General features: G+C 49.7%; 1 protein-coding gene across 18 annotated transcripts in view; it reads left to right on the top strand.

Annotated features, from left to right (window-relative positions):
* The first annotated feature begins 10,324 nt into the window (after positions 1–10,324).
* Positions 10,325–23,521, top strand: part of MBNL3 (muscleblind like splicing regulator 3) — a 93,013-nt gene continuing 79,816 nt past the window's right edge. For 6 of the 18 annotated variants that reach the window (XR_012582732.1, XR_012582731.1, XR_012582733.1 and 3 more), the window contains exon 1: positions 11,938–12,075. Coding sequence is in view for 6 of the 18 variants with exons in the window: in XM_074551616.1 (XP_074407717.1) it covers positions 11,950–12,075 (126 nt within the window). In the remaining 12 variants the exon portion in view is untranslated. The other 12 variants (XM_074551628.1, XM_074551622.1, XM_074551626.1 and 9 more) reach the window with 12 other exon arrangements.

Below are 23,521 nucleotides of genomic sequence, written 5' to 3'. Positions count from 1 at the left end.
TTTAGGCTTTAATTTAGGCAATATAATGCAATCTTTCTCTGGACTTTAATAGCTTTTCTATTATTTTGCTCCACAGCTACTTGGAAATGTGAGCTCCTTTACTACGTGACCACTTAGCCCAATAAAGGAGCTGTTTACTTTACACATTGGTTTGCAGGCAGCCTCCTGCAGGTCTGCTGGTGGAGGCTGCCTTTGTCCATGGCTGTGAGTATGAATATGCATAATTAATAAATGTTATTTGCTGGACATCTATGTGTCTCAGCTCTCCTTGACCGAGAAATTCTGTCTCTTTGAGATCTAATGAAAGGTTTAGACTTTCTAATTTATTTTCTTAGATTAGTCTCAGAAAATAACCCTATTATTCTAGAAGGTAGATCAGTCCCTGAGGAAGATATGAATAAATGAAAAAGCAATAGGTGAAAAATAGGCCAGAGCTGCTATTACAGAAGAGTCTTTCTGACCTTTTAATTTTTGGTTCAGAAACACAGGAAATCAAACTGTGAGCATGCAAAATTCAGCCAGCTGCTCCTGCAGCCCCAGTAGCTGTTTTTCTGTGCAGAAGTGGCAGAATTTCTACTAGAGCAAACATCTCCTCTGGAAACACATTTTAAATGCCTGTTGTATTAAATCTATTTTAGGTTGCATTGAATGCATTAAATTCTTTGTCTGTGTTCAATCCCATTTTGGGTTGTACACACTAGAGGGAGCCATGGAAAAACCAATCCCCAGCCTGCTGCGGGGCTCTTGCCATTCTCCCAAAGCCCCGGGTCCTGCCTGCTCCTGACTCTCCCCTGGGAAAATAATGGGTGTCTTTGAGGAGCAAACCTTAAAAAAAAAAAAAAAAAAAAAAAATCAAAAAACCTGTCGGAGCAGTTTGTTGAAATTAAAGTGCATTGCTTGAATGTGCTGGTTAAAATTTTAGATGGAAAAAGGCATTCATTTCAATACATCTAAATGCTGTCTTTTGAGAATATCCCAGGTTAGGGGATGTTCCTTTTGGATATTGCTCTGTACTCCTCCTCTCACTGAAACATTGTGTGTACACCCAGGAGAGGCTTTTACACAGTATCCCACTCTCAGGAGGACAGCCGTTGTTGAAGGTATCCAGGAGTCAATAAAAATGTTTCAGGAGACAGGAAATTATTTTTGCAACTCTGTTCCATCTGAAATTCCATCTGTTTCTCCTGCTTCCCAGATTTTTGTGTGCCGACCACCCACAAATTCACCTAAGCTCTTCTTGAAGTCCCCTATGATCCCAATATTGATTCCCAGAGAGGGGACAGTCCTTGGGGCTGGGGGAGAGGGAGCTCCTGTGTTTTCCTTCTGCCTGAGCCCTCTTTGCCTTGGGAAACAGGGAAAGGGAGCTGCCAGCAAAGTCCCAGATTCTGGCAGCCTCCTGAGCCCCCATTCTCCTCAGCTAAATGATGCTTGTTTATAAGGCATGCTTTGGGATAGCAGATATTCATTTTTGCCTCCTTTGGGAGCCGATGTTGGGAGCTGGTGATGCAGTCCCTGAGTGCTGATGGATCCTTGAGGAGGTGAATGCACTGTGCAAGGCCAGGAGGAGCCATGCAGGCACTGCAAGCCCTGCATTTTCACAAATAGTGGCTATTTGCCCTGGCAGCTTTATGGGAGAGAGTGGGGCTGTTGGTGGAACAGAATGAGAGCAGGGATAAGAGAATTTAGCCTGTGCTGTTGTTAATGGTGGTCACAGCTCTGAGTGTGTGAAGCCCAGATGATAACAGGAGCAGGCTGTTTGCTTTGCTGCCTTACAGCACAAGAGCAGCTTTGTTGGGGCTTTGATGAGCTGTCTCTGCTGCAGCTCGGGTGCAGGCTGCTCTTCTGTCTGCAAGGAAACATCAGTTCTGTTAAGGCAGAAACGTTTCCCTCTGAATGACAAGAAAAGAAAAGCCGAGCAGTGGTCTTGTCAAGTGCTGTTCCACTGATAAAACAGAAAATAGGACAAAAGTTTTCTCCCATCAAACAGGGTTATTCTCAGCCAAGAGCAGACATCTCCCATTTATTTATATCCTCTTGCTCCTGTGCTCTTTTTGTTCTTCCATCTGTATAAAGTTTCAAAGGGGCTCCAGGCCTGACGCTGCAAGTCCCCAAAAGCCCTGTCACTGAGGTAAATAAATCCAGCAGCAGGCTGGGAGAGAGGAACAGCCCCTGGATAACCACCTGGGAAGGCTTTCCAGGGTTGCAGCTGAGCCCTGGCACAGGTTTGGATGCACAGCTCCATGGGTGGGATACACACACGGTCACGTTTGAGGGTCAGGGCTTGGAGCTGTGGTGCTGCAAGGAGTGGCAATCCTTCCTGCTCTCCCACAGTGATTAGTGCACCTTTTATAAGTCATGGAAAAAGAAATGTTAGCTGAGTAATGCTTAAACAAAGCCTCTGTGTGTTTGGGGACAGTGGGGAGTGTGCAGGCTGGGCTACCAGGAGCAGATTTAGAGCAGCTTTTAATTTCTGATGAAGTCTGTCACACACTTCTGCTTGGAGCAGTGACCCTGGAGGAAGAAATGAGAACCCATTTGGGAAAGGGTGATAGCTCCATAGATCATCATATCCTGAGTCCCCCAATGACCCAGGGAGGTTTGTTTCCACCTAAGATGGAGATATTATCCCAAAGTGATCTGCAATGCACAGCAGACACTGTCTCAGTGCTGAGATCTGCAGGGAAAGGCTCCAGGGGGATGGTGCTGGTTGCATTTGGAGACAATTCAGAGGGACACACCAGGGACAGAGCATGTCCAGGTTCCCCTGCATGCTGGACATTGTCAGGAAATAATTTTTCTGCTTTTCAGATGCCGCTCAGGCTCTCCAAAGGCACGGCTGAGCACTGAGGGGCAGAGTTGTGTCCTGTGTGCTGTTCCCGACCATTGTACATGGTTTTATTTAGAAAAAAAAGGCAGCAAGTCTGGCAGAAGCCATTCTTTGTGATATGATGCAGCAACTGAAAGGAGAAACCCTGCTTTTTATGGCTCTCAAGGAAAGGCTTCCCATTTAGCCCAGGAGTAGCAGCTGTTCTCCCAGTTTACAACACACAAACAGACGGCATTGTTTTCTGATTTGCCTTTTTTATTACAGCTGATATTGGATGGATAGCTAGCAAAAAACCCACAAACAAACAAACAAAAAAAAATCCAGCAGGGGAAGACCGGCCCAGCTGGTTCACAGTATGGCATTGGGAGCTGTAGGAGCCCAGCACATCTCTTCCAGGCAAACACCACCCAGGTACGCCCATGATCAGTGTTGCTCTCTCTGGGTGCATGGGAAAAGGGTTTCCTTAGGGTGGGGCAGTGAACAGGTGGTCCCAGGGGACTTTCTCGTATATGGGATGTATGCAAAAGCTGGGAGATGCCCATGAGCCAGCCTGTAAGGGTGGCTCTGCAGCCTGTTGGGAGCACTGCAGTCAAAAGGGACTTTTCTCCCGCAATTCATCAAGCACAATTGCATTAATGTGAGGGAGCAGAGCACTGAGTAGGCAGGGGCCATTTTAACAATGCGGTGATGTCTTTTTTTATTTATTTATTTCACCAAGATCGCACCTGCAAATGGCTGAACAGATTTCCGTAAGTCAGGCTCCCCCGTGTCGGGTGCTCAGCGGGTATTGCTGCCTCGGCTGATCTTTGTGCAGGCAACGCTGGATTTTTGTTACAGCTTCCTCAAGCTCATCTGCCCTCCCGGCTGCTCTCAGGGTGCAGCCGAGCAAAGGCGCTTCTGCCAAGGCTTGCCAGGCCGGCCGCTCGGCAGGGCTCTGCGGTGCCTCGGGGTGGCTCGAACGCTCCTTAATTGGCAGCAGCTCTTCCCCTGGCTGCAGGCAGAGGCTGTGCCAGCAGCTCGCTGCTTCCTCCAGCATCGCTGGCTGATTACAGCTTGACTCAGCCTCGCAGCGCTGCTCTGCTTCCCTTCGGAGCCTCTCCCGGGAGCCCGAGGTTCTGGCAGGCGCTTCCTCGGTGCAAGGTGTCTCTGGGGACCCGGGTTCGCTTACCGGCACTGTCTCGCATGTGCCCAAACTGGCTGCAGGCTCCAGTCGTGGAGGGAGAGCAGCGAGCGCCAGCAGCCAGTGAGTCAGTGCGCTCCCATGGTATTTGCTAGGCTTGGGTGGGGTTCCTCAGAAATGCCAGTTCGCTTCCAAAGGAACATAAATCACCACATTTATACAAGCTTCAGTTCCACAGATCCCTGTTTAGCAGTCGGGATGGGGTTTACGGTTAATTAAAAAAACAAAAAAGAAGAGGGCATGTGAAAGCAAGACCCAAATGTCTTTAATAATTATCCCAAGAGCGAAAACTTTCACTCCTCTTTCGGATGATGACAAACACTGGGGAGCAGCCGCCCCCGGAAACTCGGGCCCCTCCTGCTCCCTCCCTTTGAAGCTCGGTTTCCTTCCCCTCGGCGGTGCAGGGACGTGACTGGGGACAGTGTTCATCACTCGCTGGCACTCGGGCCCTGTGCTGCTCCTGCAGCCGCCCGTGTCCTCCTGCAGAGCAGCTCCTCGCTGGCTGCTCGGGACAGGGGCGAACGGGGCTGCTGCAGCCTTTGCTGGCTTTGGAGAAGGGATCCCTCCTTCCCCTTCTTGCCTGGCTCTGCTCATCTCTCATGGGAGATTTGTGTGGGCCAGGGGGGACGAGAATGCTGCCTTGCTGGAGGAAGGGAGCAAACATTTTCTGTGGGTAATCCACCATAGCAGGAAAGAAAAACTCCCAAACCCTTTTGTTTAAAACGACCGGACCTCCCTTATCTGCTCCACAAATCGAGAGCATCTTTTCCTGCCCTCTTGTTGCTGATCCAAGTCAATTGATTGACATCCTGGGTGCCTGATGGCTGGGGTCTCGTTTCTGCATGCACCTGATGCTCACAGCCACCCACAGCCCATTGCCTCCTTTGTGAGCCTTGTTCCCCTCCTGTGTTTCTGCCTTTGACGTTACCTTCTTTCTCTTGCAAGTCCAAAGAACAAAGCTGTCCTCCCCACGCGCTCAGGCACTCCTTCTTTTCCTAACTGAGCTCTGCAGTGCAGAGTTATTAATAAAAAATCACAACGTCATGTACAGCCCGCACCATCACATCTGTCAATGTCACCACCACGCAAGATTGTGTGTTTTTTCCACCTTTTAATGTTTCTTTGCTGCAGAGGTTGTTTAAAAGGAGGAGGAAAGCTGAGAATTCCCTCCCTACCTGCCAGAAGAAGTGAGTGATGATTTCAGTTAGGGGTGTGGCAGTTTGATGTCATCGTTTGTGGTTATTAAAAACTGTTATTTGAGAATATTCAGCTGCTAAAAATAAAATAATTCTAATACTCTACAATGACTTATCTTATCAAAGGTGTCAAAATGATCCTGGTTTGTCAACCTCTTATGTAAAATGTCAATTTCTAAGAGGTGCTCATGGCCTGTGTATCTGCTCACTCCTTGGTAACATATTTAAGGTTAATACTCAGCAGTGGCCATTAAAATCAGCTTCTGCTTGAGGGGGGTTAGGTTTTGAAGACTTATTTTCAGCATTTCCCATAGTCAGTAGAATCCATACAGAATTGCAAGAATACAATGTCCCAGCAAATACTGGGTTTCACTGCCATGAGGGTGAGTGATGTGCGAAGCAACTTGGGAGCCAAGGCCCCTCTGCCCTGACACATTGAGGAATTCAGGACAAAACCTTCTGAAGAAAATGCTGCAGCAAACAAATACAACACAGCAGAAGGCAGATTTTATGGTGGGGATCTTTCTGTGTTTTCCCTTTGCAGCACAGGTGGGACCTCTAATGAGTAACCACACTCCCCATAGCAGTGTTTGGCTCACTCCATTGATTGTCTTGTAGCAAGAAAAGGAATTGGCTTGTGGCTCTCCTAGTACTTCAGAAGATTCACAATCCTGCAGGACTGTGGAGCAGGGGAAGGTGTCACAACATCAGCCTGAAGCACCAAGTTCCTCCAGCATGGGCTGCAGGGACCATGGGTGTCATGGCCCCACAAGGGGATCTGCAGGTGGGTGTGAGGGTGACCCAGAGAGCCACTGGGCCTTCATCACCCCTTGGCACACGCACTTCTGGAGCAGTGCTGTTTTCTGTCTGCATGGCATTGCCACTGGAGTGCAGCTCTGCAATCTCTGCTCAGCACTGGGGCTCCTTCCTGTTCCACAGCCCTGGGCAGCTGTGGGTGCAGCAGTGGGGCTGTGGCAGAGCACAGGCAGGGCTCTTGCCATCGATGGCTCCTGGGGAGGTGGCACAGGACCTAAATGGGTTTGTTGAGAGCAAGCCAAAGCTGGAATTAGAGTGTGGCTGCTGTGTCCATGGGGAGAGTGAGAGCAGCCCCAGACCAATTCAGTGTGCAGGCAAACAGCTGCCAGGAGGGCTTGGTGGAGCCAAGGGCTGATGGAGAGAGGGCTGCTCTAGGACTGGAAAACCCATCAAGTCCTCCTTGTTCTCTGGTACGTGAGGCTGCCTGGGAGTCTCATAATTTGCAGGTTTAAAACCTTGTGGACTTCAGGGAAGAAGGTGGAAACTGCTGTGGGCTAGGCAGGATCTCTTTGAGCTGTAAAAATCCCTGACTGCCTTGTGCCAGCTCGTGTGAGTGGCCATTTACTTCCCAGCTGGAGAGCTGCACAGTGAGGGAGGGGGAAGGAAATCCCACTCTGTGCTAGAATTGTTTTGGTGTAGAGTATCAGGGATATTTCTTCCTCTGTTGTTACAACTACCTTACGCCACGTGTCACTTTCTGCTGTTTTATTTTGCAATAAGAGCAAAATGTCACTTGCTTTTGCAACCTGTACGTGCCATGGGGCATAATGTGGGAAGAACATTGAATATCCCTGTTCCTTCTGCTATCCATGGGCTGTTCACAAAACCACATTAATATCCCTTCCCTCCAGACACCTGCCAGAGACATGAACTTCTCCTGCTTTGTAATTCCTGCCCAGGAGGTTTGGGGCACAGATGAGAAGCCATAGGAGGCCCCAGTCCGGTCCTCTCTGGCTTCTTCCCCTTCCCTGGGGCAGTTCCAAGCAGAGAAGCTCGGGATATTCCTGTTTCTCCTCTCTGGGTCACCCAGCTGGGCCTCTGACTGCTCACAGAGCTGAGTGCACAACCCAGCTGAGTACCCAGCACTGAATGCAGCCCCTCTGCATTCACCAGCCGAGCCACCTGCCCAAACATTGCCACTTCGTGCGAATTCCAGCCCAAGTTTCCCAAGCAAGGACGCAGCCAGGCTGCCTGGAATGGATGCTGAGAGCAGATCTCACACTGGGCCAGTGTGCAAGCAGCTGGAAATGCAAAGCACCACAAACCTGCCCTGTGCCAAATACGGGATGTGGCATGAGTCAAAGTGAGGGACACCAGGAAATAATAGACTTCACATGAAGGAGAGCAATAATTAGCAGCTGTAAATCACCTTTCATCTCCAGATCACAGAGGCGTCTCAAGCACTAATTAGCACAGCCTTGCAGCATCCCTGCCCCATAACTAGCACGGGGCAATGGTTATTCCTCTGCTGGCACGCAGCCACGTGTCCTTGCAGGCACCAGCAAGAGGGAACTGGCTTGCAAGGTTGGTCCTGTTCCACTTCTCACAGCCGGGCTGGAGGTTGCTGGGCACCTGTGCCAAGGCTCTGCTCTGTGCCCCAAGCCAGTGCAGGTTTGGTGTCTGCTTCCACAGCAGGTAAGTGAAGATGGGCCAGGGGGAGCAGAACACGCTTGGGACCCAACCCATTTCTGCTTTGGGTTCTATCTGATATTTTCTGTGTGGAAATCCCTGCTTAACTCAAAGAAAACGAGTGAGCAAGGTAAGCTCCTCCAGGAGCAGAAGTCCCCCTTAACAGCATTTTAAGTAAGTATGGCAGGGAAGTTTACAATCTCCTAAAGTTTTCGTAAATACACGTGTGTATATATTTAAATACGAATATTTACAAAACATTTTCAAAAAAAACCTGGAGTTCTTTAACCTTGGTAGTTATCTCTGTAATGTTGGGAAGACACACCCAAAACACTTGTTAACTTGGGCACGAAGCAGAGAAGACAGGTTTGTAAGGATCTATATGTGGAGTTGTTCATATTTTTTGGGAAGTATACAGAAGCCTGGCCAGCCCCAGCCTCAATCTCCTGCTTCTCTGAGGGGAGTCATCTTTTGTGGGTAAAATGAAATATGCTTTTCTTGGAAGAATTTAAATGTGAGAAAGGACAGATTTCCTGGCATACTCAGGAAATTTCCCAGTTAGCTGTAGGTGAACTAGATCCATCTTCCTTCCCCCTGGGCTGGTTACCTACAGCACACCAGCAGCACCCCAGTGCCTGAAGGACACAGCATGAGTCTCTGGGTTGCAAAACTTGTCTATTTTGAGTTTGCAGTGAGCAAAATGAAGCAGAAGTTACTGGGCTTCATGTGGGAATTGAAATGTAAGACTGTGAAATATGGAAGAGGGGAATCAGACTGGTTAGTCTCTCTCTGCATTTGAAATGCCTATGAATATTGTTGAAATAGTGCGTGTGATCGTTTTGCATGGCTGAAAATAGCTCTGCAAGGTGCCGGGTGGCAGTGCAAGCCAGCCCTTGGCATCACACAGCTCCCAGCAGCGTTTCGTTGTCACACCAGGAGCTTTGCTGTACAAAGAAAGCACAACTGGAGTCTGCTGCATTGTCCATGCTACAAGGAGGTAAATTAAAGGCTAGAGAGATTTTAATTTGCTCCAGGACATAAAGAACGTAGGGGCAGAAGTGAGACCTGTGAGCCCTAGCTGAGAGTCCCTTGCCCTGACTTCTGAAAGATGTGGGATCCATTTCCTTCGTTAAAAATAACCTTGTTTATAACCTCTCTTTCATGATTCAGCTTTTCTGCAGTCATCAACTGATCGCCATCAAAGCAGGGCAGCATCAGATTTCAGGAGGAAGATGCAGTAGGCTGTTGCAGCTCAGGCGTGCTCCTTGCAAAGGGCAGTTTGATGGAGGAAATGAGGGATGCCTTGTCAAAGGGCTGCCCTTTTTGGAGAGGAGCTCTGCTCTCTGAAATCGCTGTGCCAAATCTGCCTGGAGCTTCTGCTGTGCAAATCCCCACCCGTGGCTTCTGCCCTGCCAGAAACACCAGTGCCTCATCACCATGAACTGGCCCTGTGCAGGCCCAAAGCTACAGACAAACGTGGTTTTCCTGGTTCCTCTCCTCCTTCTTGCCTGTAGGTCAGAGCATCAGACATGCGCTGCTCTGCATGCGGCGACCTGCGGCCCTACCAGTGGCACAGCTACCAGTTCCACATTTAAAGCAAGACTCACTGCCAAGAAAAATCTCCTAGAAAGTCCCACACCCCCACTTTTTTATTCCTTGCACTATGGTGTGACGTGTCTCTCAGGCAGCACAGCTCCCCAGGCTTCTAATGACCATGTTGTGAGGGTTTGCTAACTGCTGCATTATGTTGCCTGCAAAAATCAGGCTACACAGCTGCAGTCCTCATCCTGTTCAGCAGACTGGGAAGCAGAGACACGGAAAGGACCATCCCTTTCCAAAACCTTCTGGTGGTTTTTGGCTAGCTGTGGATTAAGTTGCCATGCTCAGATGGGTCAGCGACTGCTGGCCCAAGTGGCGTGCCCATGGACACACAAATAATCAGTAGCAAACACCCAAGCAGAAGCCAAGCTCTTGAGACACAATGCTGTGGTGCAAATTTGTGCTCATCCTTATTTTTTTAGGAGCTAATCCTTTGTCCTTGAAGGAAGAGGAATTTTCTATAAATGTGGTATTTTTTTACACCTCATTGTGTGTTTAATGTTTAACAGTGGGATCATTATGGTTTTATTAGCAGCATGTAACGCTTTGTCATCTTCAACTGACTTTGCAAACATTAACTAATTGATCTCAACTATGAATCAGTGGTGGTAACTAGGAAGGAAGGTGAAGTGGTCTGCTGGTGCTTGCTCGGGAAGTGGTTGTCAGAGCAAGGCACAGAAACCAGGGCTCACGTTTTGCTGCTCAGACCACGAACACGATAGCTTTATTAGTGTTATTTCCATTAGTGCTTCTGTCAGGGAGGGCTACTCTGTGTGCAATAAACAACCCTCAGCTGCTTCTCTCTGCCTCTGTTTGAGTTCATGCTTGACAAAATGTCACCAAACCCAAAAAAATGCTGAATTAAGGAAAACACAACAAAAAAAGTGACTGACTTTGTTTTCCTCGGTGATCCAGTGGTTGCCAGTTGTTTTCCGCTCACCCTAACAAAATGCATAATTCAATTATCTATATTTGTGGGAATTAGATGCTAAAGTCAGAAAGGAGCAGGGCTGCTTGCAGCCGGAGCTCGAGAGGTTTTTAAGGGCCACATCGGCAGAGAAGCATCCTGAAGCCGGCTGCCAGGAAATTAGCTCCTCGTTTGCAGTATGCAGAACATGTACGGCGGCTTCATGATTTACTCGCTCATCTGCTTCACATTGCGCCTACTCTCCCTCGCGACTGTCCTGGCGTACGCAATCTTGTGTTGCAAAACAGGAGTGAAAATGAGCACTGCAGCGTGGAGGAGCCGCGCCGCTGCCCAGGTGAGGGTGGCCGAGCCCGGCAGGGACACGGCCCCTCGGGGGGATGGTGTGACAACAGCTTCGGCGATGGGAGGCTGTGGTGGTGGCTTTGAGGGCAAATGAGATGTGTTTAGGGGATGTGGTGACTGCCTGGGGACAGCGGGGATGTGGCCCCTCAGTGAGGGGGTGCGGTGATGGATTTGGACATAAGGATGGGGAGGTGCTGGTGGCTTTGGGGACAGCAGGAACACAGAGGGAAGGTGTAGTAGTGGCCTTGGGAACAGCAGGGATATGGTGGGGACATGAAAGAGTGGCTTTAGGGACAGAGGGTACAGAGTGGGAAGGCATGATGGTGACTTTGGGTACAGTGGGGGCATATGATGGTGGCTTTGGGGACAGAGAAGGCAGAGCAGGATGGTGTAATGGTGGCTTTGGCAATAGGGGGGACACAGTGGGGGGTATGTGATGGTGACTTTGGGACAGCAGGGACACAATGGGGGGGATGATGGCTTTGTGAACCGTGGGGATGCAGCCCCTCAGCGGGTGGATGTGATGGTGGCTTTGGGGGCAGAGAGGACACAGCAGGGATATGTGACGGTGGTTTGGGGACAGTAGGGATTCAACCCATCATCTGGGGGCTATGACAGTGGCTTTGGGGACTGAGGGTAACAGTGGGAAGGTATCATGGTGGCTTTGTGGACAGTGGGACTGCAGCTCCTTAGAGGGTGGATGCGATGGTGGTTTTAGGGACAGTGGGGACACAACAATAAGGCGTGATGGCAGTTTTGGAGACAGGGGAGACACAGTGGGGACACTGATAGTAACTTTGGGAACAGTGTGGATACAGTGGGAATGTATGATGGTGGCTTTGGGGACAGAGGGGACACAGCAGAAATACGTGATGGCGATGTGGGGACAGTAGGGATGCAGCCTGTCAGTGGGGGGGTGTCACAGTGGTTTTGGGGACAGCGGAGCCCCAGCAAGGAGGTGTGATGGTGGCTTCAGGGATACAGGGGACATGCCAGGGAGGTGCGATGGTGGCCTTGGGGATGGCGTGGACGCGCCAGGGAGCCTTGATGACAGCTGGGGGTGGAGGAGACACGGCAGGGAGGTATGGCGGTGCCTTGGGGACAGTGGCGGTGCAGCCGCTCAGCAGGTGGCGGCGGCTTTGGGGACAGGTGGGCTCGGTGCGGGAGCGCGGTGGCTCCGTGCACAGCGGCCGGGCAGAGGTGCGGGTGCCGGGGCAGAGGTGGCCGGGGCAGAGGTGCGGGTGCCGGGGCAGAAGTGGCCGGGCAGAGGTGCGGGTGCCGGGAGATGTCCGGGTACAGCGGCGGGAGCGGCGGCCCCGGGCGCGTCCCGCGGGTCCCGGCGGGGCGGGGGTCGCGGGGCGGTTGCCATGGCAGCAGCCGGGCGGCGCGCGCGGCCGGCGGGGCGCGGCGCGGCGCGGCCCCGGAGCGTACCATGTGCGCCCGGCGGCGGGAGGCGGCGGCGGAGGGGCCACGACGGCGGCGGCTGCTGCTGCTGCCCTGCTGCTATAGCTCCGCCGCGGCGGGCCCGGCGACCAGGAGCCGCTGCGTCAATGTAACGGTGGGGACGGGGGGCGGAGGGGACGGGGAGGACGAGGGGGGACGCTGGGTGGCATTTCCACGCCGCGCGTGGCCGCGGGGAGAGGGGGGTGAGGGGGGCGGAGGGCGGGCGGGAGGCGTTAAAATGGCGGCGCGCAGGCGGCCCCCGCGCTAAACCGGCCCCCGTGGCTCGCCCCACGCCGCCGCGCGTGGCACGGAGCGGCCGCCGCTGCCTGCGAGCGCCGCCGCCGCTGCGAGGTAAGGCCGGGGCGGCCGCGGGGCGCTCGGTGCCCCCCCGAGCCGTGGGTGCCCGGGAACGGGGGGCGCGCTCCGGGGAGGGGGCGCGGCGGCGGCTGGTTCTGGTCCCGGTCCCGGTCCCGCGGGCGGCTGTCCCGGGAGCAGCGCAGGCGGGCTGGCCGCGGGTGCTGGCGCGGCTCCGCATCGCTCCTTTGTCTGGCGGCGGCGGCGGGCCCGGGCTCCGCTCCGCTCCGGCGGGCGGCTGCGAAGGGCGGCTGGCGCGGTACGAGCGTGGCGGGGGCGGCGTTCTGTTCTTTAATAGGAAAAAAAAAAATCGCAAAGCCCACACCAGAACTAATTTTTGCAGCCGAAAGTGTTGCAGGCGCTGCCGTACCCCCGGCCTCCTGGCAGCGTGGCAAAGCCCTGCTCGGAGTAGCGGGAAGCGGAGTTTTAGTTCTGGAAAAGCAGCCCAAACTCTCCGGAGGGCTCCGGCCGCCGCAGCGGCGAGAGAGGGGCCGGAGAGGAGGGGGGATTTTTTTCTTTCCTTTTTTTTTTTTTTTTTTTTTTTTTGACTCTTATGAAGACATGCGCATTTGTTCATTCTTGCCACCGCACTGGAGTCTGCCTAGAAACAAAGAACACAGCCTGGCGAAGTTGATGCTGGCTCCCGAAGTGTCTGGCTTTTTTTTTTTTTTCCCCTTTCTTTTTCTTTTCCTTCATTTACTTGTGCCATCGGTAAAAGCCTCGAGATGTTTCCTTCAATTATTCCCATGTGCCTGCTGATGGAAACACACACCCTCCCCGCCTCTCCCCTTGGCCCCCCTCGCCCCTAGCAGGCCAGGTTACGCATTTTGAAAAGTGCAGCCATGATAGACAGAGCAAGTTCTCTCTCCCATTTTGCCCCGGCCCCGCGGTGTGACAGCTCGCAGGAGGTGTGCCTTCTCACCGGGAGCCACCCCCTTGCTGAATCATCGCCCAGCCATGGCCGGACAGCTCGTCCGCCCGGGCAGCAGAGCGTTCCCCGGCCGAGCATGAGGCGCTGGCGGGGCTGACGCGAGGCGCAGACCTGTTAACATTCGGCTCAGGCGCGGGCGAGCGAGGCACAAACCTTCCCGTTTCATGGCAGCGGGAGCCGCGGATGCAGCTTTGAGCTCAAAGGCAAGACGTGCGCTGCTGTAAGGAATGTCCCCTGCCTTTGAGGTAGTGGAAGTCCGGCTGCCTGGTCCTGCCGCTTTTACCTCTGAGAACTCCCGTCTTGCTCAGATAGGCTCCGTGTGCGATCGGCAGCGGGCTCGGGGAGTGATGTGCGAATTCGTGGTGTTGTGGCTCTTAGCTGTAATCCTGTATTGCGTTTGCATAGAGAAGTGTATGAACAGTAGTGTTGTGTCTGTGCTGTTTGCCTAAAACTAGTTTATTCTGCACTGATGGAGGTCATTGCCTTTGTTACTGCAAGGAAATAATGACTTAATCTTTATGGGGTTTGGGGTGCAAGTGTTAGATGCTGAGGTGTTGCGAGGTATCCCTGCCTCCATTCAAAGGTTGCCAAAAAGTAAGAGAGTAAGAGGTGGGATGAGCAATTTTCAGCTGGGGTGTATCAGGCAAGACTAAATTGCAGCAGTTGTTGGACATGTAACATGATCCTGTAATTAGAGTGAGGTTATAGTCTATACCATGTTGAAACTATCGGGTGTCTGCGCTGGATCAGTCTGAATTAAACTAGTTATTCTGGGATTATACAGAAGCAGAAGTAATGCAGTTAAAATTTCCACAGAGCAGCTTCCATGGGGTTGCAGAGATGTTTTCCCCCTATGGGTCCTCCTTGCGGGTGTTTTGCTGTTAAGGTAATTGTGGAGGCTGCAATGGTGCTGCTTTCTAGGTTGGAGAAAGGCCTTACATGGCACAGTCCTGCTCCTTGGAGCTTAATTTACTAAAGAACATCCCAATCATGCATCTCTGGGAGGGAAGAAAATCCTGAAGGGGGAACTTGGGGGTTCAGCTTCATGCAGAAGTGAAGGACTTAAAGGACTCTGTAATTTGGTCTTAAAATTTCCCTGCCCCCATTACTCTCCATACCCCAAGAAAGATGAGTGGTAGCAAGTCTGGTGGAGAGCCTGCAGACTGTGGTCTTTTCAGTGCTCCTGCCAGTGGGGCAGGATCTTCTGGGGTGGCTTCAGGCAGCTCTGGTTTGCTGTGGGGTTGTTCTGGTGTGGAGCTGCACAGGCAGACCTGGGGGCTGTGCAGGGTACAGTGTGTGGGCACCAGCTCTGCTCACGGGTGCTGATTTCCCCTGGTGTGTGTGTGTATATATATAGACATGGCACATATTTAAACGAAGTCATTTTAAAGTAGACATGGCCCAGAAAAGTTTTGAGAACTATCTCAGTGTTTTGAGTGTTTCTTTTTCAAAGACAATAGACTGTGCTGAAGCTTCTAGGTAATATGGAATGTGGTGATAGCAGGAGGAGCAGTCTACTTTGGGCTCACTTGGCCTTCCTAGGAGCAGCTGAATTTTATGTGTGCACCTGGTTCAGCCTCTTTACAGCTGTATGGCTGCTGCAGATCTGGTGCTGCCTTATGGGCCTTTTGGGATGGGTTGGCAGGGGCCCAGAGCAGACCTGGTGGTCAGCAAGGAAATTAGCTCCACAGTGCTGTAAATTGTCCTGCTCAGCCTCCTGCAGCATGTGGCCTGGTCAGCAGAACTCAGGCTGCCACATCCTTTCCACTGCTGTGAGGGACCCACATGGGGGAAGAGGGAGTGGATCTAAATCTGCCATTCCTCCCTCCAGTGCTGGACCATGTGCTGCAGGAAGGTTACTCACAGTAGGGGTGCTGGGCAGTTGTCCCTCTGAGATGTTGAATCCACACAGAGGATTTTACAGTGGTTTTTGTGCCTGGTTCCACATCAATGGAAGCCTTCTCTGCCCTCTTATTCTGTGTTAGGGAATGACTGGCATAAACCTTACACGTTATTCTTAGAATTTTGCGGACCTAGAAATTTTCTCCTGGGCTTGTCCCATCTTGGCAAGAGGAATACGTGGAGCTTAGAATTTTGCACTTATGATGCCATCACATGTGAAGTTTTGAGGGGCTGTTCTGCTGTTCTGTTTAAGGGAATCTCAAAGTGCAACTCAAAAACTTGTGACTGCAGAGAGAGAGGATGGCTTTCTTTCTTTTTGCAGCATAGCTTGCAAATCAATTTTGAACCTGGTGCTGTTGTACAAGTGGTCCTGCTTCTAGCCTTTTCCTCCAGCCTCTTTTGTCCTTGTAATTTAAGAATAATCTTGCAGAATAACAAGGAAAAAAGGATGCTCATTTTAGCCATCACTCAGCTTCTCCATGTGGCCACAGAAATGGTTGTGTTGGCACAAGGACTTGGGGGGCCCAGGCAGGACAGGAGGAGGCTGGGCCATGGCAGAACTGCATTGCTAATGTCTGGATTTTCCTGAAGGCACAAGTGAAACCTGGCTGGCCTGGTCACCAGTGCCTGCAGCTCAGTCAGCAGCCTGAAAGCAAATGAAAATTCTCTTTGTGGCTGATGCAGGCACACGTGAAGATGATGAATCTACAGCTGGGATTTGGTGACTGATGCCCACAGCAGGACGCCCCTTCTGTGCTGGTGGTTACAACTTCGCTTTGTTGGTGGAGTGAACCATTGCATGACTCAGATGTGTTGGGAAAGAGTATGGAGCATTCATAGGAGGAAGCTTTTTGGACCATGAACATACTAGAAGTCACATGTGGAGACTGAGTACTAAGAACATGAGGCTGCTCACTGAGAGGGAGGCTGAGCACTGGAAAGCACAGTTTGCTTAGATCTCAATATTCAAAGGTAGTCATAGGAGTGATGGCTGTCTTGGTGGGTTTTGAGAACAGTGCAGACATCCAACCAAAGAACTGCCGCGTCAGACAGACATGGCATCTTGCATTTCCATTGCCCGGCTCCAGCCTCCTGGCAGCCATCAGGAAAATGTGAGAAAAATCTTCCGCAAAATGCTAGAAAATCTTGGTTGGGGAGCGACTGCAGCCTGGAAGCAGGGATGTCTTTATTGAACAGTGTGTGTGTTTGCTCTTAAAATCCCTTAAAAGCTCTGAAGCTCAAGCTTGCTTGATTTGCTGTGTTTGCCATATGTAATATTTCAGTGAGAAGTTTCAATTCAGTGTGGCTGAGTTGATGCAGGAGTTCCTTTTTAGGTGGTAGGGATCCACTTACCCATGTGTAATGTACTGGTTTGCTTTGTAGACTGGTTTTTGGAGGGGGGGGACTGTGAGCTTTTTAGTTCCAGACCTCTTGGGCAGTGCATGCATCCATCTCTAGGGCAGTGCTCAGGTTCTAATTTGTCATATGATTTAGGCAGACTCGTCTCTTTGCTGAAATTCAGTCTTTAAGCTGGAGCATTTATAATAAAACATTTTGTAATTCTCTGTTTACCTCTAATACAACACCACGGGTTTCCCAGGCTTTCCATCTGTGTCTGCTGCTGAAATGGGATTCCTTATTGTGCCCCCTAAGTATAGAAATTGTATAAATGGATCCTTTTACTTTGTTTTCTCCAGATTTCCATGTGTGCAAAGTGCTGCCCCTGGATAGATGATTTACCTGAATTTGTGCTTGTGATGCTTTTACAGTTGGTCACCTCTTCCCTGCTAAGCTGTGCAGTGCATGTTGTTCTTTTAAAAGGTGTGCATCCTCCCCTTTTTCCATGCCATCTTCCAGGAAGGATTGTCTACCCAGAGCGATGTTATCGTCTCCCAGTTTAAATGGTGTCAGCAGATATTTGTTTTTTCCCTTCTCTCATTTTGATGCTAAGTACTCACCATGGGAATGAGTCGTCTTGTATTATTCACATGGAGCGAATCTGTGGCTTGGCCTGCAAATTACAAGGCCCTGCTGAGTGAGGGTGAGGGCTTTGGGAGCCCAAGTAAAGGTGCCAGGATCTGTTTGCTTAGGGTTCTTTTTTTTTTTTTTTATAAAAGCACGTAGGCCGATAGCAAGCTGAAAAAGCAGTGGCCTTCTGAGCCGGGTATTTTATGTCTGAGGGCTTCTGAATGCATAAAATCAGAGAGAATGTGTCTGTGTAATCCGATCTGCTCTTGAAAGCCTTGTGGAGGGCTGCATGCTGCAGACATAAGCTGTGTCAATAAGAACTCTATTCACCCTCGGAAAACAGCCTCGTGATCAGGTTTGATTGGCAGGCTTCCTAAGGGAGGCCTTTTTTTGAGAAAGCTCTGATTTTTTGGCGGTACTTCTGACTGCCTTTTCGGACTCCCACTTATTGTTCTTTCCTCGGCATGATAAACTTGGATATTTTTGCTGGGGCAGAGGGAGGAGGATTTCATGTAGCACTGGAACAGGAGTGTGGGGTGAGTTTCCTTCCTTGCAGTGCAGCTCCTCTGCCAAAGCTGTATTTATGAGCATGAAGGTGAGGGATTTAAAAGAATATGAGGTAGGACTGGAGGTCACTGTGTGCAGGAGAGTGCACCATACCCTTGTGCGTGCTCAGGGTACTGTCTTGCAGAACCCTGGCACAAAGCACCCATCCTTGTAAAAGTCTTGGATGGTAATGCACAAAATGTGTGGTTGTGCATGCTTATGTGTGTTTTTCCCCCTTGGTTCTGCAGATGTCTGTTATCCAGAAATGTTGTTGGATAAAATTCTGCTTTTGCTAATGCTGTCATAAATCTGCTGTGAAGGCAGTGTTGTACTAATGGCTGTAATTTGCTGGTTGCTATTAAATATATTTTTTTTTTTTTTTAAATCACGCAAGGCAAAAATCTAATTCTGCTTTATGAAGTATTCTACACCTGGCATGTAATCTTTTAAAATCTTGTAGGAAAAATCTTCTTGAGCTGATAAAAATTATACTTATGAGATTTGCTGAAAGCAGAATGTTAGTCAGAATACCAGGTTCTGAGCTGCTGTTCAGTGTGTAGCATTTGTGTAAATGGCATTTTCTGCTGCATTACGTATGTGATATTCAGTGTTTGCTCTGCTGAGGTCTTAAAGCCATCTTTGGCACTGGGTTACTGGCTTTAACAAAAGAGATAATGGACTTTCAGTTTTGCATGTTTCTATTTTTTTTCCAAGTCCTTTGGTCTATGTGTCACTTTTTTTAAAGCTTCATGTCCTTTGTCAAGTGATGATTTGAAAATTAGCTCATCTGTATGTCTTTCTGGGTTATTCCTGTAGCTGCAAATGAAAGCTTTAAAATATAATTAGAATGTAATATGCACGAGCTCAAAGAAAAAAAAAAGAAATAATGCAAAGCTATTATTTAAGAGAAATGCAATTATGTTTTGAGCCAATTGAGGCTTGACTTAATTTCTCAGGGTTTGTTGGTGATGATGTAGTAAAACCAAAATTAACTCTTGAAATATGCCTGTCCTGAGTCAGGAATTTGGCTGCTGAAAATGTAGAGCCACTGAAAGAAGGGGAATCTCCTTGCAGGGGAGCCTGTTCCTGTGCAGTTTGCAAATGGATGCAGCATTTGGGGTAATTCCTGCAGTTCCATTTTCCTGGCTCTTCCCAGCTGAATCCTTTTCAATTACAGCCTGATCTTGCCTACAACAGCTTTAGTAACAAACTGTGTGTTTGAGGTGGGATTGGCCCCTGAGCAAACAGTGTGCAGCCCTTGGCAGCCATGGGCAGGGCGAGGGTGGGCAGGAAGCACTGGCTGCTGCTCCTCTCAGTGTGGGGAGGCCACAGCTGGGTGATTTGTTTTTACTTCCTGTTCCCAATCTGTTTGGGTCAAAAGAAGCGGTGTTTTTCCATATTAAGATGTTTGGCTTCGTTCTGCTAGGCAGCAATAAATTTTACACCGTGCACAACGTGTTTCTTATATTTCAGAGGCACTTCATTGCTGCCTTTGACTTTTAATTTGGACGGTGGAACCTTTATTAGTGCTTTCTTTGTTGCACGACCTGCTTTTCAAGGAAAACAGAAAGCTTTTTCTTTTTTCTCCTTTCCCTCTGTTTTGGAAAGAGCCTTTGAAATATCTCGCAGGTCTGTAGCTGAGCAGAGGGAGGGAGCTGGCAGGTCTGTCTGCCATGCCTGGCTCCTCAGCAGGCTTGCAGGGAGATGGGTGCACCTCAGCCTGCTTCTCTGCTCCTGGAGTTAATTGGGATGTGCTTGGATTTAATTCATTAGTGCTCCTGAAGCGTTTGGTAATGTTTCGGTGGAAGGTTCTGGGGCTGTGTGGTGGTGAGGTGTGGTTGTGCAATGCAGGTCTGTGGTGCTGGGAGGAGCCTGTGTGGGTTGATGGCCCAGTTGTTAAAGTGGTCCTAAAGGCTGGAATGGTGAGCTGTAAAACATCCCCGTGTCACTGATGGGAAATCCTGCCCGGTAAAGGACAAGCTCTGAGCCATGGCTGACTGCTGGGCTGCTGCTGGGAGCTGTTCTCCAGAGCACTGAGTTAGCCCACAGCATGCAAAATGTCACCACAGGCCATAGGGTGCAAAACTGATGGAGAAGAAAGAATCAGGCTCTTTAGGCTCTTCCCTGGTTGGGCAGCAGAGGTGTTTGGGTTTCTCTCACCAAAATCTGGTTAAAACTCTTAATCAATGCTGGTCACTCTTCCTAAGTTGCTCAATTGTAGGATCTCCTACTCTGTAGCAGCAAGTCAGGATGGATAAATATTTTTATGGCCGTACGAGGTGTCAGTGGGCTCCTTTATAGTCTGAACATTTTTATATGAATAGTAATAAGCAGTGCTGGCCCAGGGGGGCTTGTATTGCATTCAGATACGTTTCAGTGAAGTTATTTTTGAAGTACAAAAAAGAAACAGTAGCACAGAAAAGAAACAGTAGCAGGGTTACAGGTGGTTTATCCTCCTTTCTCTTAAGCTTCCAGATGCTGGAGTTGTATCTGACTGAGGAAGTCAGAGTGCAGAGGTGTTCTGTGAAACCTCCATGCCCTCAGACTGCCCAGGTTTTGGCACTGGCATCTCCACCTTGTGTTTGCACTTGAATCCTGGATCCACAAACATACACCTCCATGCCATGTACTCTGCTTGTTCCAAGTCCATCACTGATGAATTTGCCTTGACTAATTACTCAGTGAAGCACTTGGTGTGACAAGCCCAGTGCCCTTCGTTAAGCAGAGCCTCGGTAACGAGCTCAGCTTGGCGCTGTCCCAAGTGCCCAGGCGTGGTCTGGCTAATGAAGCAGCACCTTTCACAAGGTGCCTGAGGAAGCTGCACTTCAGGTCATGTAAATAAGGAAACCAGAGTGGGCTGCTCTCCTGCAGGATGATCAGGGAGCCCCTTCCCTCCTGCATCTCCTCTGTGAGGTGACACCTCCCCTGCTGCCTCTGGGTGCAACCAGCCTCTCCCCCTGCTCACAAGTGCAGGCAGGTTATCCCCACTCCTCCCCATGCCTGCCCTGCACGCTCCCTTGGACCAGTCTGCCCAGGACACCTCTCTTGGGTGGCTCTCTCACAGGATTGACCACCTTCATCATGATTCTCAGGGTCATTTCAGGCAGAGCAGTGGGTTGAGTAGCTGTGATCCACATTTCTTCTGAGACTGTGGAGATGAATATGGCATGTAGGGCGTATTCTGCATGAGGTTTTATGAACCTTGCTGCAGGGGAAGACCTGCTGGGTTGGGGACTTTCCAGCTCTGGTGACTGTGTTGTAATATGACTCATTCAGTAGCTGATGCTCAGGTACCAAGGTTGGAATGAGGGTCCTGTTGCCAAATGCCAAATTCATTCTGTGCCCTGTGTTAGATGGAAGGTTGTCCTTCTGACAAGACCTTGAGATCTATTAAAAGGTACAGGGAAGCTTCTCATGTGTTTAATAACAAATTTATTTATTTTCTGTGCAGTGCCACCCACTTGTTTTTCTAGAGATACTGGATTTCTAAGTTCAGCCCAGGTGCAGAGACTGTCGTAGGTGCCCCTGACTGGGTGGTGACACCATTTTGCATGCCAGCTTACATGATAAGGTTTTCCCCTAGGTCTTGGAACATCTTGTGGGGAATGTGTGGGTTTGGGACAAGAGGGAGAAACCTCTTGACAGTGGGACTTTGCCAAGGCAGAGCCATTGGCTGCTTGAGCTCCCAGGCTGTGCCCAGTGCGCTTGGCTTCATGGGTGCCACGAGGAGCTAAGCCTGCTCCTTCACACACTTCAGATGTTTTTTGGCACTGAAAGGTGTGTTCTTTCCTCACTGCTGCTCTCCTCTTTCCTCTGCTTTGTCATGAATGCTTGTCATGGCTGAGGGAGAGGGCAGGAATGATGCCTGGCCAATGCAGCCTGTGCTTGGGTCAGCTAGGAAAGGTGGTGAAAGCAGAGCTGGAGGATGCCCAGTGCTGCAGGACAGCGTCTGCATGGGTGAGGTGAGTCAGTCTCTAGCAGCCTTTTGCAAGGTGCTGGGGTTTTTTGGTTCAGTAAAACACTCTAATAATTATGTACTGATTTAATTAAAAAATGCTTAGAGCATCCATTGCATAAGGCCATGAGCTAAGGCAGGTGCCTTTTAGCAGCAGTAATTTGCTTTTTGAAACAAAAGGACTGGACAGTAGAGTTGGACTGATCTCATGCAGTGGCAATTCACCATACACAACATTTCAGACAACTGCCCACTGATTCTGGTTTGTGTTGGCTGGATTTCCCAATGTAGGGACCAGGAGAGCAAGTGGAGAATGCCACAGTCCAGCCAAACATGCCAGATTTGGGACTGACTGGCAGTGATTTGCAGGTTTTTGACACGAGGTTTCCTTTCTCTCAGGAAAATTCAAACACTTGTGAGACGCGTTTTTAGCGCAGTCATTTGTGGTGTTCAGCAGCAAACACGTGGCTGGTGGCTGGCTTGTCTGATGGCTTTCTCTTGAGCATCCTCAGATACTTCTCTGTCAGTGTCATGACTGGGGAGAGAGGGATTTTAGAGTTGAACTGGAACTTAAATTTCAAAAGGAGTTTTTTCTCATGAAAATAAATCTGTGTTTGGCTTTGCTGCTCTTACTGTGCTTCATCTTCAGTTTGCTGGTGCTGGCTGTAAAACCATTAAATTCTTAGTGGGGTGGTGCAGAGCAGTGTCTTCAGTTTGAATCTGAACATTAGTGAGGAGCAACTGGAATTTAAAATCAAGTTTTGGTGACCAGCAACAGACACTTTTTTGTTGGTCCCATGTGCCTGTGACACGTGCTGGTGTTGGGGCATGTTCCACACTGGTGAGTGCCAGCTCCCTCTCCCTGGCACAGCCCAGGGCTGAGCACCACTTGTTCTGTCTGCAGGAGTGACACTGCTACAGCACAAGTGAGACTTTCCCCTTGCCTGTTGATAGGCAAAGAACCCATTAGGATTGCAGAAACATCTTCAGAGATTTATGCAGCAATTGTAAGCATCCTATCTTCCTTTTTTTTTAGGTTGAAGTAATGCTACAAATACTGTTTTTTATAAAACTCCTAATACAACAAAACTGTCAAGGGGGAGAAGTTCACTGTGGTGATTATTGTCCAAATATAATAACTTTGTGATAGGCAGAAAGTGAGTCTGACTACAAATGGGAGTGATTCTGGGAGGAAGGTAAAAAACCTTAATATTCTGAATGATAGAAGAATGAATTTAAATTCATTTAATGTCAGTAATCTTTGTATTATTAACCATAATCTGCTTCTGAGAAGCATACAGACGTGGCTTCTTTTTTTTCCCCAGCTCTCTGTAGAACTGCATTAATAAGAACAGAGTGTTTCTCCTGACCTCTGCCTTTATACTTTGAGCTCCCAAGGGCACACATTTTTCTCCTGTATTTTTGGACAGCATCTGCAGGTAGTGAAAGCTGCCACAAATAAACAGCAAGTCTGAGATCGTGTTACCATAGTCCCAGATCATTTAGCAAGGGGTTAATCCTGCAAGGTGCTTACAGGAGACTGAAACAAGGGCTGCAATCTGGTGTCCTTTTGTGGATGGTTTTAGGATGGTCTTGAACCTGTGTATTGCCAAAGAGGTTCTCAGCAGGGTGATCTCAGGAGGAAACTGAAAGAGTGAGAGGGTGCAGGCTGTTGTAATTTTGGATGTACAACTTTCTGGATGGTTACCAGAGTGGGGATGCAAATGCAATGGTATTGATGAATTGGATGCAGTATTGTTAGCTGGATTGTGGAGGTGAGGAGGCACGACTGGCTTTAGGATTGTTGCTTGGAGCTTTCAGTGTGGGGAAGGAGTGCTGTGGCACATCAGACATCTTTGGGTGGGAGGTTATCATGATCAGCCTCGTGCATTCCCTCCTCTGAGG

Source organism: Zonotrichia albicollis, chromosome 14 (genome assembly GCF_047830755.1).
Source record: "Zonotrichia albicollis isolate bZonAlb1 chromosome 14, bZonAlb1.hap1, whole genome shotgun sequence".
NCBI classification, from domain to species: domain Eukaryota; kingdom Metazoa; phylum Chordata; class Aves; order Passeriformes; family Passerellidae; genus Zonotrichia; species Zonotrichia albicollis.
Note: the sequence above shows the minus strand (reverse complement) of the source record. Positions and strands in the feature narration are given on the sequence as shown.